Source organism: Phyllostomus hastatus, unplaced genomic scaffold, assembly GCF_019186645.2.
Source record: "Phyllostomus hastatus isolate PE091 unplaced genomic scaffold, TTU_PhHast_1.1 phas_scaffold_385, whole genome shotgun sequence".
NCBI classification, from domain to species: Eukaryota; Metazoa; Chordata; class Mammalia; order Chiroptera; family Phyllostomidae; genus Phyllostomus; species Phyllostomus hastatus.
Window position 1 is genome coordinate 8,299,556 of NW_025334026.1, and position 15,544 is coordinate 8,315,099.

A 15,544-nucleotide genomic window follows, 5' to 3' on the forward strand; every position below is an offset into this window, starting at 1 on the left:
TCCTTCCATTGGTCTTCGGGAATGCTTACTTGTTTTTGGAGTCTCTTTGGTTTTGTCACTCTTCTTCTCAAGCCTGTATTCTCACCTGTGAGGCACATCACCCTCACTGTGCACTTTGCTAGCCTTCTCCCTGCACCCAGCTGACAGCCACAGTTTCCCTTATCAAATCTAAGGCACAATTCTGAATGTATCTCAAATTTTACTTTTATATTCAATAAACTGGGATGCAGAAATGAATCTACTTTACATGCTCCTCTTCAGTTGCTTTTAGCCCTAGAAATAGCTTTGAACTTGAATCATTTGGATGTCCAGAAAGCTTCAGTAACCCAATTAAATTTTTTAGAAAAAGGGGTATACTTAAAGGAATCACTTTACAAATAAAGCAGGGAAAAATGTCTAAAACTTTCTTTTATCATGATCCAGCCTAACTTAAAACATTGATTTCTGTATTCATTTTTGGCTAAGTTATACTGCAGAAATCCCAAAGTCTTAGTGGTGAAAAACAAAGGTTTATTTCTCACTCAACTTTACATGCCTTTCATGGGTTAGCTCTACACTGTATTCATTCCAGGACCCAGGAGAAAGCAGGAGCCCCTATTTGGTGTACATGTTTTTGTGGCAGGAAAGAGTGAGGGGGTAGAGGAGAAGGAGAGAGAAATGGCAGTATACACAATGGCTTTTGAGCCCTTCCTCACTTTAATGGCCAAAGCCTAAAGTCAATGGGCAGGGAGATATAATTCTCTCACAGGGAGAGGAAACAAATAATTGGAAATAATATAACCAATTACAGACCACACTCTTGCCCATAAGTGTTTATTTCTTTCCCTTCAGCCACAAAATATACTTATCCCCTCCCTAAGGGAAACACCCTATAAGTCCCATCCAATGAAAACATAAGACTCAAGATCTAGAATCTCATGAGATACAGTAAATCTGGGTGTGGCTTCTTGTGGAGACACGTTTTAAAAATTGAGAGATGCATAGGAATCTAAGACTCAGCAATTCTGAAATTCTGTTGGACAGACTTTGGGGTGAAGGATATTTTTAAATTAAACCCTAGTTCTGCATCCTAGAAATTGCTCTGGATTTCATTGCATAATTTGAAGTATAATTCCCAGCTTTACCATTTGGGGGATCCAGCCTTTTCCACCCCTGTATACCCATCTAATGAGGGCATTGGAAAATATGTCCCTCTTGGGATCTGTGGAGCTTCTCCTCATAATGGCATATGCCTGTAGAAGGTTGGGAGCCCAAAGATCATAGAGTCATCAACTTGTTTAATCCCAAGCTGCTGGCTCTTGGCCAGTACAGCTCTCTCAAAAACTTAGTCATCTTTTTACCTATTTGATTCTAATTGCTTTGTGCTAATAGCCATGCCCACAATTATATTTGAGACAAACTTCTTTCTGAACTTAATAGTCAGCTTCCTGGGAGAGTCACTTAACACATTCAAAGATTGTAACAAAGGACACTTTGACTTTTTAAAAGATTTTATTTATTTATTTTTAGAGAGAGGGGAAGGGAGGAAGAGAGGGAGAGAAACATCGATCAGTTGCCTCTTGTACGACCCCAACAAGGGACAGCACTCACAACCCAGGCATGTTCCCCGACAGGGAGTCAAACCCATGGACCTTTCACTTTGCAGGATGTTGCCCAACCAACTGATCCACAATGGTCAGGGCTGAGTTGTTTTAATAGGCTTGTAATTGTTAAAGCATTTCCCATTTTTATCTCTTTCTGGTTGAAGATGAGAAACGCCTACTTTCTTTCCTGCAAGTCCAGGATTTTCCAAGTTGTCTCCATTTCTGGCTTGCAAACCATTCAGTTCTTTTCTGAGCTCATCTCTTTCTTGCAGCATCCTGTCAGACACAACCATTTGCAGTCAGAGCTGCTGTTCCCCAAACTTTCCCTCCAAAGCCACAAAGTCATTCAATGCATATCTGTCCTGTAAGTTATCACAAGCAACAATTTTACCAAATGTTTTTCTACTGCATACAAAGGGTTATTATCTTTCTAACCCCCAGTAACAGTTTTCTTATTTCCCACTGCCTGGCCCTGGAAGCCATGCTTCATATTTTAGAATTTGTGTAATGGTAGCCTGTCATTTCTATGTACTAATTTCTGTATTGTTGACTTAAAGCCCATTATGCTATGGCAGCAAAGAAGTCCAAAGTCTCCATGGCTAATAACAAAAAGGGCATTTCTTACATGATTTTCCCTTTATGGGATAGCTGCAGGAATTTCCCACTTTATCCTCATTCTGGGACCCAGACAAAAGGAACAGCCCCTACATAGGGCATGCTGTTCTCATGACAGAGGGAAAAGGATGAATGATAGAATCACACATGGCTCATACAGCTTTCAACAGGAGGTGTCTCCTCACATGTCATGGGTTAAGTGACACAACTGAGCCTGGTAGAAACAAACACAGTGGGGAAACACAGTGCTGTCACCAGGAAGGGAAAAACGTACCTGCGATGCTCCCCCTCCTCTTTGCTGCTCCTCCTCATAAACACAGGGTTGAGCTTGCATTTTCTCATGTTATAATCAGATACATACTTAAAGCAAGATGGGAATTGGGGGCTTCTTAAGAGATCATAAAATTTTTAGAGACATATGCATTGTCTGAAGTGTGACACTACTCCCAAGTATACAAGGGGTGACAGCAGATGGCTGGATGAGTAGGAAACCAAATTGGCAGGTGACATTTTTTTCCTCCAAGAGTCTCAGTGGAGGGGGATATGCTGCATGCACTGTATTCCCAATAAGTTATTACAAGTTCACAAGAATGCTTAGAGCTGAACATGATGGAAAACTGCTCACCTGATGTTCTGAAAAGCTAGGACAGGTTTTCATAAAGGAGTTTGAAGACTTTAGGGCTTGCGGGTAAAACCCTAAGCAGAGTTCTCACCCCCATGTGCCCAAGACCCTCCCACTCTTCTTTATCTCCACAGTTTGACATGCAAAGGATAACTCTGGAAGAGTTGAAGCACATCCTCTATCATGCCTTCCGGGACCACTTAACAATGAAAGACATTGAGAACATCATCATCAACGAGGAGGAGAGCCTGAATGATACCTCGGGGAACTGCCAGACAGAGTTTGAAGGCGGTAGGTACCCCCCACTTCAGCTTTCTTTACCAGGGTGTGGGATGGGCCAATACCTTCACATCCTCTGTATGAAAAATGTATTTACAATGGACTTGTAGTGAAGCCAAGAATCCAGGACTGAGGATAAAAGGTCCTTTTTGTGAAGACGCAATTGGTTTCTCTTTTTTCCCCATATTTTCCCCAAACTCTGTATTTTTACAAAACCTCCATTGACCCTGTCCTTCCTCCAGGGACTCTGAGGTCAGTGACTAGAAGTATGGCTTTGTGGTGTTTGCCTTTACTTAGTGGAGGCTGCATAGGGTGGTGGGAAGAGCCTGTTTAGACTGTTAGTAAACCCGGATCAGTTCCAGTGGCTGATTGTGTGACTTGGGCAAGGGGTGTACCTTCTCTGAGTGTGTTTCCTCATGTGTACACATCAAGACAATTACACCTGCTTCATAGGATCTTTAGGAATGGATTGCCTCTATGCTATGCTTCCCAAATGCACTGGCGAGAAGGAGCCCTATTCATGGAAAGACTCTCATGAAACTTGATGATGTAGTTACAGAAGAAATACGGTTCCCTTGGGGCCAAAAAAGAGACCCCTGAGAGGCCTTTTTTCTTGGGCTCATGAGAGAAAACAAGAAAAAACAAAAAACAACCTATCTTATTCCCTAATCGATAGTTCCAGGGAAACTAAATGATCTAACCCCTCTTTCCAACATTGAAAAATCAGAGCTCTTTTAACAGCTCTGATGTATAGAATTTTTAACCTTACATAAAGTAGCATAGCAGACTACCAAGCAATATTTAACCAAGCAGTGTTGAGGCTTCTTAAAGAGATCAAACTATTTTTTTCTATTATTTCTTTCCTGAACATAATCAGAAGTGAATACATATAGGTGGTAAGCTATATACAGGGTCTGGCACAAATAACATCCCTTTTTATTACAAAATCTTTTATTAAAAAATCATAAGCATGTAATTCTGTAATATAACAATGTCACACTCAAACACAGCATATGACATTTTAGATGAAATGTTTAAATTGAAACTATAAATGATTACACCCATATTATTACCCTACGAACCACACTCAAGCAGGCGTTACTTCTGCCAGACCCTGGATATTGTCAGTATATACCAGTCAATATATACAGATGGTAAGCTGCCACATAGGCCCCAGAGTGACATTTGGTTCCCTTGTCTTGGAACTGCCACATTAGAGCCAACCGGGCCATGGCAGGGAGGCTCCTTGGGGCTGAGCTAGTCCAGGTGGCCACAGCCATTCCTTCAGGTCTGGGCTCCCACACACCCTATCTGGGCTTTACCCCTATGTCAGTGTGCAGCATTGACAAGGCCATGACAAGAGGGAACAGGAGACAGCTTATATTCCAAGGTGACAAACTAAGTTAATTCAAACCAGGGAAAGAGGAATTAGTAGGGACTGGGATAAAGTTGAAAACAATGCCCCATTGTAAAGGTGTTCACATTTAAAATTTTCACAAGTGCTGTGTACAGCCAATGGAAACAGCTGTGGTCCAGAAGCTGCCTTGGTCTCTTTTCTTGTGACCTGGGCCATGGCATCTATGACTGTGTTTGGAGTTGGGGCCGCACAGACCGCATAGGGCAGCATGGTCACAGCTGGCACCATTTCTGACCACATAGGCAAGGGTGAATAGAGGCACGAGGGCAGGGATTGGACTAAAACTTGGGGAAACAGTGGGCCTGGACCCCCAAGTCATCGCTTTCCTAGCTGACAGACTATGTGCTTCAACAGTGGAAGCATCTGGGTCTCCAGCCCCCCACCGTCAGCAGCCGCTCTCAGGACAGGAGGAAAGAGTACGTCTGGGCACCTCATTTTCCACAGAGCCTTTGTTTGTGGATCACTGTTTTGTTCAGAGAAATGTCACAAGTCTTAGTAATTTGAGAAAGGTCAGACTGCACTGGGAAGTAATCTGAATTTTAAGCCATGTCTTTTTAGTACTCAAAAGCTCATATATTAGTGAAATAAATGACTGACAAAAAAGACACCCAAATAGAAGCCTTACTGGGTCTGCTTTAATGATTCATACATATAACATTGGCAACAGCTATTATTTGGAGTTGGTAAATGATAAGAGCCAGGTGCTGTACTAAATGCTTTAAAATTCATGGTCTTATTTAACAAAAGAAACATTATTTTTGTAATTAGCACACTGCTTTTTGAAATGATCTCTGGGACCCTGATTACATGATTGCTTTTGCATATTTTCATGCCAGAGAGTTGGGTTTTGGGTTTTTTGTTTGTTTGTTTGTTTGTTTGTTTGTTTAACATTCTGTCAGCATTATTTGGCCTTAAAGGCAAGCCCATTGGTTTGTGTTTAAGTTTAAGATTTTTCCAATCTTGTGTATGGTTGAAGCCACAGGTGTGTATATTTAATGCCCATCTCTCCATGTTCAGGAAAGGGCCTCCCTGATTGCATTTTAGGCAAAGATGTCTAGGAAGAGATGATACACAGGGACTGAGTTCACCTGTTGCCCTAGGACTGAACACATTCATTTAACACCCTGTGGGTGACCTTGGCCTCTTCCTGTCCCTCCTTTTTGCATACTTGCTGTCCACAAACAGGGACCTGTTGGCATTTTGAACCTCTCCCTGCTCATACTGCAATCTGATGGTGCAGTTGCATGGCTCATGCATCCTAAATCTCCTCACCTTCCTCCCAGCCCTTTGGGCCCTGCCCTACCCCAAGCTGTCAACTCCTTGCTGTCCTTTCTTGCCCTAGCTCAGGCAGCATGCCTGGTCCAGTCACTTTAGCCATGCCATTGCCAAAACCTCCAATCCTTCACCCACCTATCAGGCTTCCACCATGCCATGCTTTGGTAAATCCAGCATCTAAATATGAAGGCACAAGGTGGTTTCTTCCTTCAAGTGATGACAAACTTTTCTCCTTAAATCTAATCTTCTGCATAACCCACACTGACCAATGAGAGGGAAGGAAGCAGCAGGACATTTGCCCCACACTCCAGAGGCCCAGTCAGGCCCCTCTGCTCTTGCTAAGCCTCCGCCCCCCCCCCCCCCGCCACCCCCGGAAACCCTTTCCTCCTGCTCTCTTTGGAGCTTTGCTGTGGCAAGTATGGAAGTGATGATTAGCTCACCTATGGAGCTGCTGATCCACAGACATTGGAAATCCTGCCCTATTTGGTGTCAGAGGAAGTAATCAATGACAAAAAACACCTAAAGGTACTCTTGTACCTTGCGTTAAAATGGTGAAGAGTACTGGCTGGTGTGGCTAAGTGGATTAAGTGCTGGCCTGCGAACCAAAGGATCACCAGTTCAATTCCCAGTCAGGGTACATGCGTGGGTTGTAGGCCAGGTCCTCAGTAGGGGGTGTGCAAGAGGCAACCACACATTGATGTTTCTCTCCCTCTCTCCCTCCTTTCCCTTCTCTCTAATAATAAATAAATAAAGTATTTAAAAACAAAAAGGTGAAGGGCACATTTGTCTGTGAGCAAGGAAGGAAGAAATGGTCCATAAAGCAGACATTTTATGGCACAGTTGGAGATTTTTATTATTATTATCCTCACCTGAGGATATGTTTATTGATTTTAGAGAGAGAGGAAGGAAGCAAGAGAGAACAAGAGAGAGAATGTGAGAGAGAAACATCTGTCGGTTGCCTCCCATACCCTCCCTGACCAGGGATTGAACCCACAATGTTTTGGTATATGGGATGACACTGCAACCAACTGAACCACCTAGCCAGGGCCAGAGTTGGAATTTAAATAAAGCGCACATCAGATGGCTTTGAGGTCAGCAAAGCTGGAGTCACAGTTGAGATTCTGGAGTGTGGAAAAGGTTTGAAAATGCCTCTGTGGGCAAACTGTGTGCCATGGAGTCAGTTAGAAATTCACAGGAGGACCTCCAAATGCCATCAGCATCATTTTATATCAGTGATTATATTTTTCATTTTTATAAATCTTGTGTCTGATACTTTTACAAAGGTGGTCAGATTCTGTCCATTAAGTCAAGAAATGTCAATTATTCCTTCCACATGAATGGAAGAATAAAGAACAGAGAAATAGGCCAGGAGCCCATGGGGTGTGGAGCCACTGATGGGAAAGGTTTGAGGGGTTTTGTCCTCCTTTTAGTTTTCATTTTGGCTTGATTTTGTTTTCTTTATTTGTTTGATTTTTAGGTCAATACAAATAACAAATACACACACACACAGCCCCTCACGCACCCCTACCTGCCTTATCCTTATGGTAGGTAGGACTCGGTGATCATTAGGAAATAGCAAGTATTCCATCCTCTCCTAAGGAATGGACAGGAGGAAATGGGATGAAATTCCAAGCTACCTAATCAAAGCTTTCCTGACTTCCTTAGGAAACTCTGAACATACCATATATAGAACCCATTTTCTTGGAGCCCCCAAAGGAGTCATCTATAGAAACCTTTATGCCTGGCTGGTATAGCTCAGTGGACTGAGTGCAGGCCTGCAAACCAAAGGGTTGTTGGTTTGATTCTCAGTCAGGGCATGTGCCTGGGTTACAGGCCAGGTCCTCAGTGCAGAGGGGGTGGGGCAAGAGGCAACCACACATTGGTATTTCTCTCAGACTCTTTTTCCTTTCCTTCCCCTCTCTCTAAAAAGAAATAAATAAAACCTTAAATTTAAAAAAAAATAAATGTTGGGGGGAAAGGCAGACAATTGTACTTGAACAACAGTAAAATTTTAAAAATGTAAAAGAAAGAAAAAAAGAAATCTGTAGGGGGGCAAGGAAGAAACTAGAAGCATCTAACTCAAGGGCTCCGAAGTGGACCCTTCCTGCATTCAGACCTGGCTTCTGTGAGGGTGGTCATTCACATTGAGTCGAGCACTTCAACAGTTATCACCCACTGTGCTGGGTGCTTTGAGCATGAGGTCACTTGACCGCACTGAATTCAGGGGCTCTCAGCCATCCACAATCAATTGTCTATATGAGAATAGTCCAATGAGAATATCTGGCTGAACATAAGGCTTTCAGGTAATCCCAATTCCTCAAATCTTTTTTGAATACCCTTATTAAGAAAACTTATGCTCAGTGTACTTAGGTGTTAGTTGGCAATTATTTGGAAAAATAAATAGGTCCATATCTGCCAAAATGGATTAGAGTCAAGATTATGTGATACCCAAAATGCCCATTCACCATCCATGCTTCATAAGAGAATTTTGAGATATTTTGCTTCAGTTCAGCCACTTGTAATCAGCATACATTTTGTTTTTAGAGAACATACACTCAGTGACACTGAGAGACAAATTTGTATTTTATTATCTGATTTGAGTCACTGACATAGGTGAACTGAGTGGGCATGTGGTTGAATTATCTATTCACCCACCACTGAATCCTTACTAAGGGTTCTTCTGACAAATTAAGCTAAATACTAAATCTGGTAGTGCTTGCTTCTGACGTTTACTGCTTATCCATGTTAGTATAGTCCAGGAGGAAGAGGATGGAAGAAAACTGTTGAGTATGCCTGCCAAGGGCTGGTCATTTGTTAACACATTTCATTGACCTATCAGCACAATCTGAGAGATAAATTCTGTGGTCCCTGTGGTACAGATGAAGAAATGGAGGCTCAGCAAAGTGGAGTAATTTGTTCAAAGTCAAATAGCAAGTCAGGATTTGAACCCAGGCATACCTTACAAAGTTCTGCCCTGGCCTCTTCATTTGTCAGGGTCATTTCCCCAGGTATAGGCATTACAGAGTGTCCTTACAGGATGGAGCTTCATCTTCTTTCTCATTTTCCATTTCCTTGTCAATGAAATTGTATTATATTTGGAAGTTGAGTAGAAGCATGAGATCTGAGTGTGAGCCCTTTCAAGATATCTACCCCAAGTGTTCTCCCTAAATGGAACGCCAGCTGTCATATTTTTCTAGACGTTCTGACAACATGCACAGGAGAGGGGAGTACAGACCATCACTCAGGGAATAAGTAGTTTCTGTGAAAGTCACAGCAGAGCTGCTCTGCACCATTCAGTGCCTCTGTATAAGGGACAAGAGGAATGATGGCAAGGGAGGTGACACAGGCCAGGCAGCCCTAGTAGATCCTTATGTAGACATGTGGGTTCTGTTCCCTGTCCTGTGTAGATGAGCTGTGTGACAGTGGGTAACTTATTTTAAAACTCTCTGAGACTTATTTTCCTCATCTTTCCAATGCAAAGATTGGAAAACAGTTATATCTAGATTCAAAATTTTCTAGGTTTAGCAGAAGGTCAGAAAGAGTTTGCGGTCAAATCCAAGGTCTATAGTTCAGCCATCCGGCTGAAGTTGCAACATTCCTGTCTGGATGTCAAATGCACACCTGGATGGGGAGACCTGGCTCATCACCTGGTCATGCACATTGAGCATTTTCATGCCCATCCAAATGAAAAGGGCATGATATGTCATCTACACCATCTGCTCCCAGTTCTCCTTGTGCTATGACTTTCCTGAAATAAAACCTGTTCTCCTTGGGCTGATGTAGGAGGGTAAGGTGTGGTTGAGGTCTGTGGCAGGTAATAAGACAGGAAGCATTTTTCAAAGAAACTTGGGGCCTCAGACCAAAGATGATTTATTTCTACTTGGGGACCCTTCACAGCAAAGCTATAGGAAAGTTTTCTGGAGCCATGACTGAAGAATGATGAGATTCTGAGACACGAGACAGAGACCTAGAGAGCTGTTTCTGCTAAATCTGCATGGTTAAGAATTCTAGCTCTGTACTCTGGACAGGGTTGGTTTAAAATCATGCCTCAGCACCTCTTAGATCACTTGAGTGAGGTAACAAAGTAAATATTAAAAGCCTAATTTTCTTCATCTGCAAAAATGGGAATCATATAATGACCTATTGTTGTTATGGGCATTAAATGAGGTAACACATGAGAATAGTTAGCACAAAGCTTAACACATTAATAAGCACTCAAAACAAACAAATTAAAAAAAACTAGCCAGGCCCTAGTCCCAGTTCTTGTCTGATTGTTAATTTTTCACCTGGAGACATCATCTAGTACATCCTGCTGGAATTCCATATCTTTGAAAGATGGGGTAGGGAACAAATTTACAGGGTTTGAATCATCCTTTTGATACATTCACTCCTAAAGTCAAGTCCTTGCCAACACTGTAGTTACCGAGAGTATTGGTCAACACTCTTTGGGTTTCAAGTTACAGAAACTCAACCCAGACTCCCTTAAACTAAAAAGCACTGATTCAAATAATCGAAGTTAAAGGGATGAACGTTAGCTTAACTGGACCCAAAATTCTGAAGCAACATTCTCTCCCCACTCCTACTTTGCTGTCTGTCTCTTACTCTCCTCCTTTCCTCTCTCTGGGCTTCCATCTTGGGAAAGCTCTATCTCTCTGAGGTGATAGCATTTTATCTCTCTCAAGGTTCTTCTTTATTCCAAGAAGGGGCTCTGATCAAACCTGCTTGGCCCATGTGCCTACTGTTGAACTAAACCGAGAGCTTGGGGTACTCTACCTGGCCAGTCTGGTTTGTTACATTGGGAAAGGTGAAGACCTAGAGTGAGAGCCCAGTAGGTGGAGAGGTACAGATCCCCAAACAAAAAGATGAGTGTTGTTGTCTTGGTTGGGTGGCTTAGTTGGTTGGAATGTCAATCCTGTATACCAAAAGGTTGCAGATTTGATCCCCAGTCGGGGTGAGTACCAGAAGCAACTGATCGATGTTTTTCTTTCACATCAAAGTTTCCCTGTCTCTCTCTATTCCTCTCTCTCTAAAAATCAGTAAATATATTCTTGGGTGGGGATTTTAAAAAAGGATAAATTTTGTTAGAAGAAGAGAAAGAACTTCTGGAAAGGCCACAACAACACCTGGCCACTATACCAAGGGTACACAGTAGGACCCTCAAAGCCAGAGAGTAGAAACCCAATATGATTTTGTAGTGGAGAAAAGACCAGCTCCTATCCCCTGATAGTGTTGGACCCTCTTCCTCTTAACAAAAGCGTCATAAAACACACAAGCCCCACTCCTATTCCCTCAAAGGCTTCATCCTCCACCTCCGCCTTCATGTCTTAACTTGGGTGCCTGGACATTCTGATATCACTGATATATAGAAAAATTTCTTTCAAAAGCTCTTCATTAGTTCCCCTTTAGACCATGGAAATGTCTAGTTTCATAGAATCAGAAAGTGTTAGACCTGGAAGGATCACAGGACAATAATAGCTCCCAGACCTGGTAGCTCTGGCTTATTGTGAGAATCACCTGAGCCGGGTTCTGTATTGTTTTAACCTTCCTGAGCCCCAAATTCCCTGCCAGAAATATCACTTACGTAGGTCTATGTTGGGACCATTAATCAAAATTGTAATGATTCTGATTTGCTTCATTTGGGAGCCAGTGCCTCTGAAGACATGCAGCTCTGTTTCCAAATACCCACACTGAAGCCAGAGGGATTAAAATCCCATTATATCCAGGGTCACCCAGTGGGTCATTGGCAAAATCCATGTCAAATCCTGTCTCCAGGAGAAAATCCAAGAGCCCTTGGACAAGGGTAAGGAGCAGTCTGTCCTGGAGCTCAGACACCCAAGCCCTGCCACGGCAGCCAGGAGTCTGTCAGTGTTTGGGGCTGGCTAACAAGCTTTCAAGAAAACAGGAAACTCCACTTCTCTGTCCTCCTGTGTCCTCCCCCAACTCCCATTTCATCCCCTTGTACCATACTTTCTGGGCTCCTTCTGTATCAACTTACTACGCTAAACAGAGAGTGCAAGACCTTCTGGGAAGGTAGACATAGAAAAGATTGCCAGCAGGATTGCCGTTTTTAGTGTTCATAAGTTCCAGAAAGGAAGTTTCCTCAGAAAGTTAAACATAGAGTTACCAAGTAGCCCAGCAATTTGAAACACAGATTATTATATCCAAGAGAACTGAAAATATGTCCACACAAAACTTGTATACAAATGTTCATAGTTGCATTATTCATAATGGTAAAAAAACAGAAACCACCGAAATACCCATCAACTGGTGAATGGATAAACAAATGTGGTACATCTGTTCAGTGGAAGATCATTCAGCCACAAAAAGGAATGGGTACTGATGTGTGCCACGTTATGGATGAACCTGGGAAAGATTATGCTAACTGAAAGAAGCCTAACACAAAAGGCTACATATTATATGGTTCCATTTATATGCAATGCCAAGAATAAGCATTTCTATAGAGGCAGAAAGCATATTGGTGATTGCCAGTGGCCAGGGAGAAGGGGGAATGAAGGGTGATTTCAAATGCATGTGGGGTTTCTTTTCAGGATAACGAAAATGTTGTAGAATTCGGTAGTGGTGATGGTTTCACAACCTTGTGAATGTTCTAAATGCCACTGAATGGCACACTCAAAAATGGCAAATTTTATGGCATGTGAATTCTATCTCAATTCAAAAATAAATAAATATCAACATGTAGACCAATTTAGAAATTAAAAGATCTGGCCCTTTGGGAGCAGGATGTTTAGGAGAAGCCTCTTTGGGTTGAGCCCAGAAGCAATGAGAGAGAAGGTCAGGGCCAGCCCCAGCAGAGGGAACAGTGTGACAGTGCTGCTGAGTTTCATGGAAAAGCCAGTCAGAATACCTGCTTGGCTGAGACAGGCTGCAGGGGAGGCGCAGTGGTCTAGGGGCATAGTGGGGAAAGGGGCTGGAGGTGATCTGTGGTCCTACCCACTGAGCTCAGAAGCTGGAAAGAATGGAGCATGCTTCTCCCAGTGAGGCAGGGGGGTGAAGAGAAGGCTTTGCAAGAAAGTGGCAGAGAGTGCTGATGCATACTAAGCACTGCTTCAGGAATGTGATTCTAGCTGCAGTTTGGGATGAATTAATGTAGGAAGGGACCAAAGCAAAGGTTTGGCATCACCTGCTGTGTCCTCAGTGCTGTGCTGGAGGCTGCAGGGAACAAGAGGAATAGAAGTAGCCCTTTCCTCCTGTCTTCCAGAGATACAAGAAGGAAATTTTGCATTTTGCTAATAATTCAGGGTTGGACATAGCTTTTTTTTTTAATTAGCTCATTGATCTTTGAAAGAATCCTTGAGATAAGAAAAACAGATATCATTAACTCCTTTACAGGGAGAGAAACTGGGGCTCAGGGAAGTTCAGTCCCTTGCCCACAGCTGCTCCTAAGTGGCAGTTAGGAGAAGAAACGAGATCTCAACTCAGCTCATCTTAATCTGACCTATTGTCTTGTTGAGGAAGCAAAGAGTAGACACCATGAATAAATGGATATACAAAAATATAGTGCAATGCAAATATGTGGCAGCCAAAGACAGGCTTTAAATTATTATCAACAAACACATTAATTAGTGCCAGATTATACTCTGCCAATCACACCAAGTGTTCAAAGTACATTTTCTTTGAATCTCTCTATTGCTGAACTTTGTCCCACCAAGCAAAAGATTCAGAAGACAGAGTTTGTGCAGAGATTTTGAACCTGGAAATTAAATTACGCAGGGGCTCAAATCCCATCTCCACCATTTGCCAAATGACCTTGGACTCCACTTCTTGGAGCTTCAGGTCCCCCACCTATCAAATGAGGACTCCACCCCCTGCTCACGAAGGACTACCACACTACAATTCCACAATGATATATATAAAGCATGTAATGGCTACCCAGCTCATGTGGCAGCGGGGAGCGGGGAAGCAATGGGGAGATGCTCAATGTATAAAGGGGAGTTTTTAAAAGATTTACAAAAGGGAATTCACATTAATTGGGCATAAACAATATTGCAGTAACTTTGGTGGCCTTAATCTTCACAACAAGGAAGGTCTTATTACCCCCATTTTATAGATGAGGAAATTGAGGCCCAGGGAAATTAGCTTGGCCAAAGTCACACAGCTAGGATGTGAGGTAATCACAGTTTACATTTGGGTCTGGCTCTGAAGTCCTTATTTTTTCACTCTGCCACAAGACCTATGGTGATGTCAGAAGTGGACATAAAAAGATTCTCATCAAAGCACAGAGTCTGAATCATGTGTGAATGATTATCCCTTTCAGAGCTATGGAGGAATGAGCTGGAAGCTCCACTCTGTGTATAGGACCTTGGTCTGGGTTTAGATTTGCATGGTCTCACGTACAAACTATTCTGTCTCCTGGCCTCTCCTTCCCCATCTCTCCCCTCCCACCACTTAAGGATTTTTACATCAAAGGTGCAGCCTCTGTCCTAAGGGATAATCCTGTCACCTGTAACCTTGACAAAGAAGGGCTTCAGCAAAAACTTTCTCCCTCAGTTCAATCACACAGCTGTGCATTTCCTTAAGCCCTCACCAGCCAGCCATTGGGATGGAAAGGTAGATGACTGCCTTCAGAAGCATTTTTATGCTGAGGAGCTGCTCAGAATAAATTAGCCAGTCCTCAGAAAGTGTTAGATACGCTACTTCCACTTCCACACTTTATTTCTGCTCCAGTCCTTCCCTTCTCAAACGCCACCTCCTTTTCCCTTCCTGAGAGCTGGCATCTCTTCACATTTGCCCATCCTGGGGGGAGGCACATCTCAGCACAAGAGAATTTTCTTCCCTCTGCTAAGAACCTATAAGATTCTAAAACTCAGACATGATCAGCAAATAAAGAACTGAACCAAAAATACTTTCAGTCACCTAGGGGAATTAAAGTCACCATGGAATTAAAGGTAACAACATAAGACCTAAGAGACCATGGCAGAAATAACCAACAACTTTTGTTGAGGGCTCCGCCTGGGCACTGGGTCTCTAGGAAGCAGGGCTTGCTGGGAAAACTCCCTGACTGACATAATTTTTAGAGGCCCCTGGACAAGCCCCTGAGATCCCTTCTATCAGGGAAAGTTCTGTTTGCCTTTGAACACATCACCAGACTCCTGCTGCTTCCCTTGTATTTCTAGGATCTGGAGGAGTCCCTGGATGTCAAGAGGGAGAGGTACTTGAGACTGAACATTTTTTTAAGGCTCTTTAAAGGTGTGTCTAGCAGAAGGACCACCCCTTTTTAAAATGGAGTATAACCCGAAAGTGTTCTTCTGTGCTGGTATTGGGTTTCTTAACAACTGAATGTAAAACAAACATCTTCCCCAATACCCCTCACTCACTTCAGTGTCCCTAACATACACACACACACACACACACACACACCCGTCCTGTGCCCAGCAACTCAAATGAAGATTCTTTGGCTGTACCCAGGCATAATGAATCAAAAACCCTGGGGGTGGAGCCTAGCAATTTCCTAATCACCTGGAGAGCTAGCTTATTAAAATGCATGTTCCTGGCCTCCACCCCCAGAGATTTTGATTCAGTAATTCTGCAGCAGGGCCTGAGAATCTGCATTATATGAAACTCCCAGATCGTTCTGATGCTGCTGGTCCAGTGAGAAGCTCTGCTATAGGGAGCCTCCCAGCTGCCTCCAGGGCACAGATTTCTTCCATAAACTAAGTGGCAAACTATGTGCAAAGGCCACTGCAGGATTGGGACCAGGAGGGGAGGAGTTATAGACAAAAAGAAGGAGAAAGG

General features: G+C 43.0%; 1 protein-coding gene across 3 annotated transcripts in view; it reads left to right on the forward strand.

Annotated features, from left to right (window-relative positions):
• The window catches only part of CALN1 (calneuron 1), a 479,834-nt gene that overhangs the window by 455,573 nt on the left and 8,717 nt on the right, over positions 1 to 15,544 (forward strand). For all 3 annotated transcript variants that reach the window (XM_045819681.1, XM_045819682.1, XM_045819683.1), the window contains one exon: positions 2,955 to 3,111. In XM_045819681.1, coding sequence (XP_045675637.1) covers positions 2,955 to 3,111 — 157 coding nt within the window. The remainder of the gene's footprint in view (positions 1 to 2,954; positions 3,112 to 15,544) is intronic.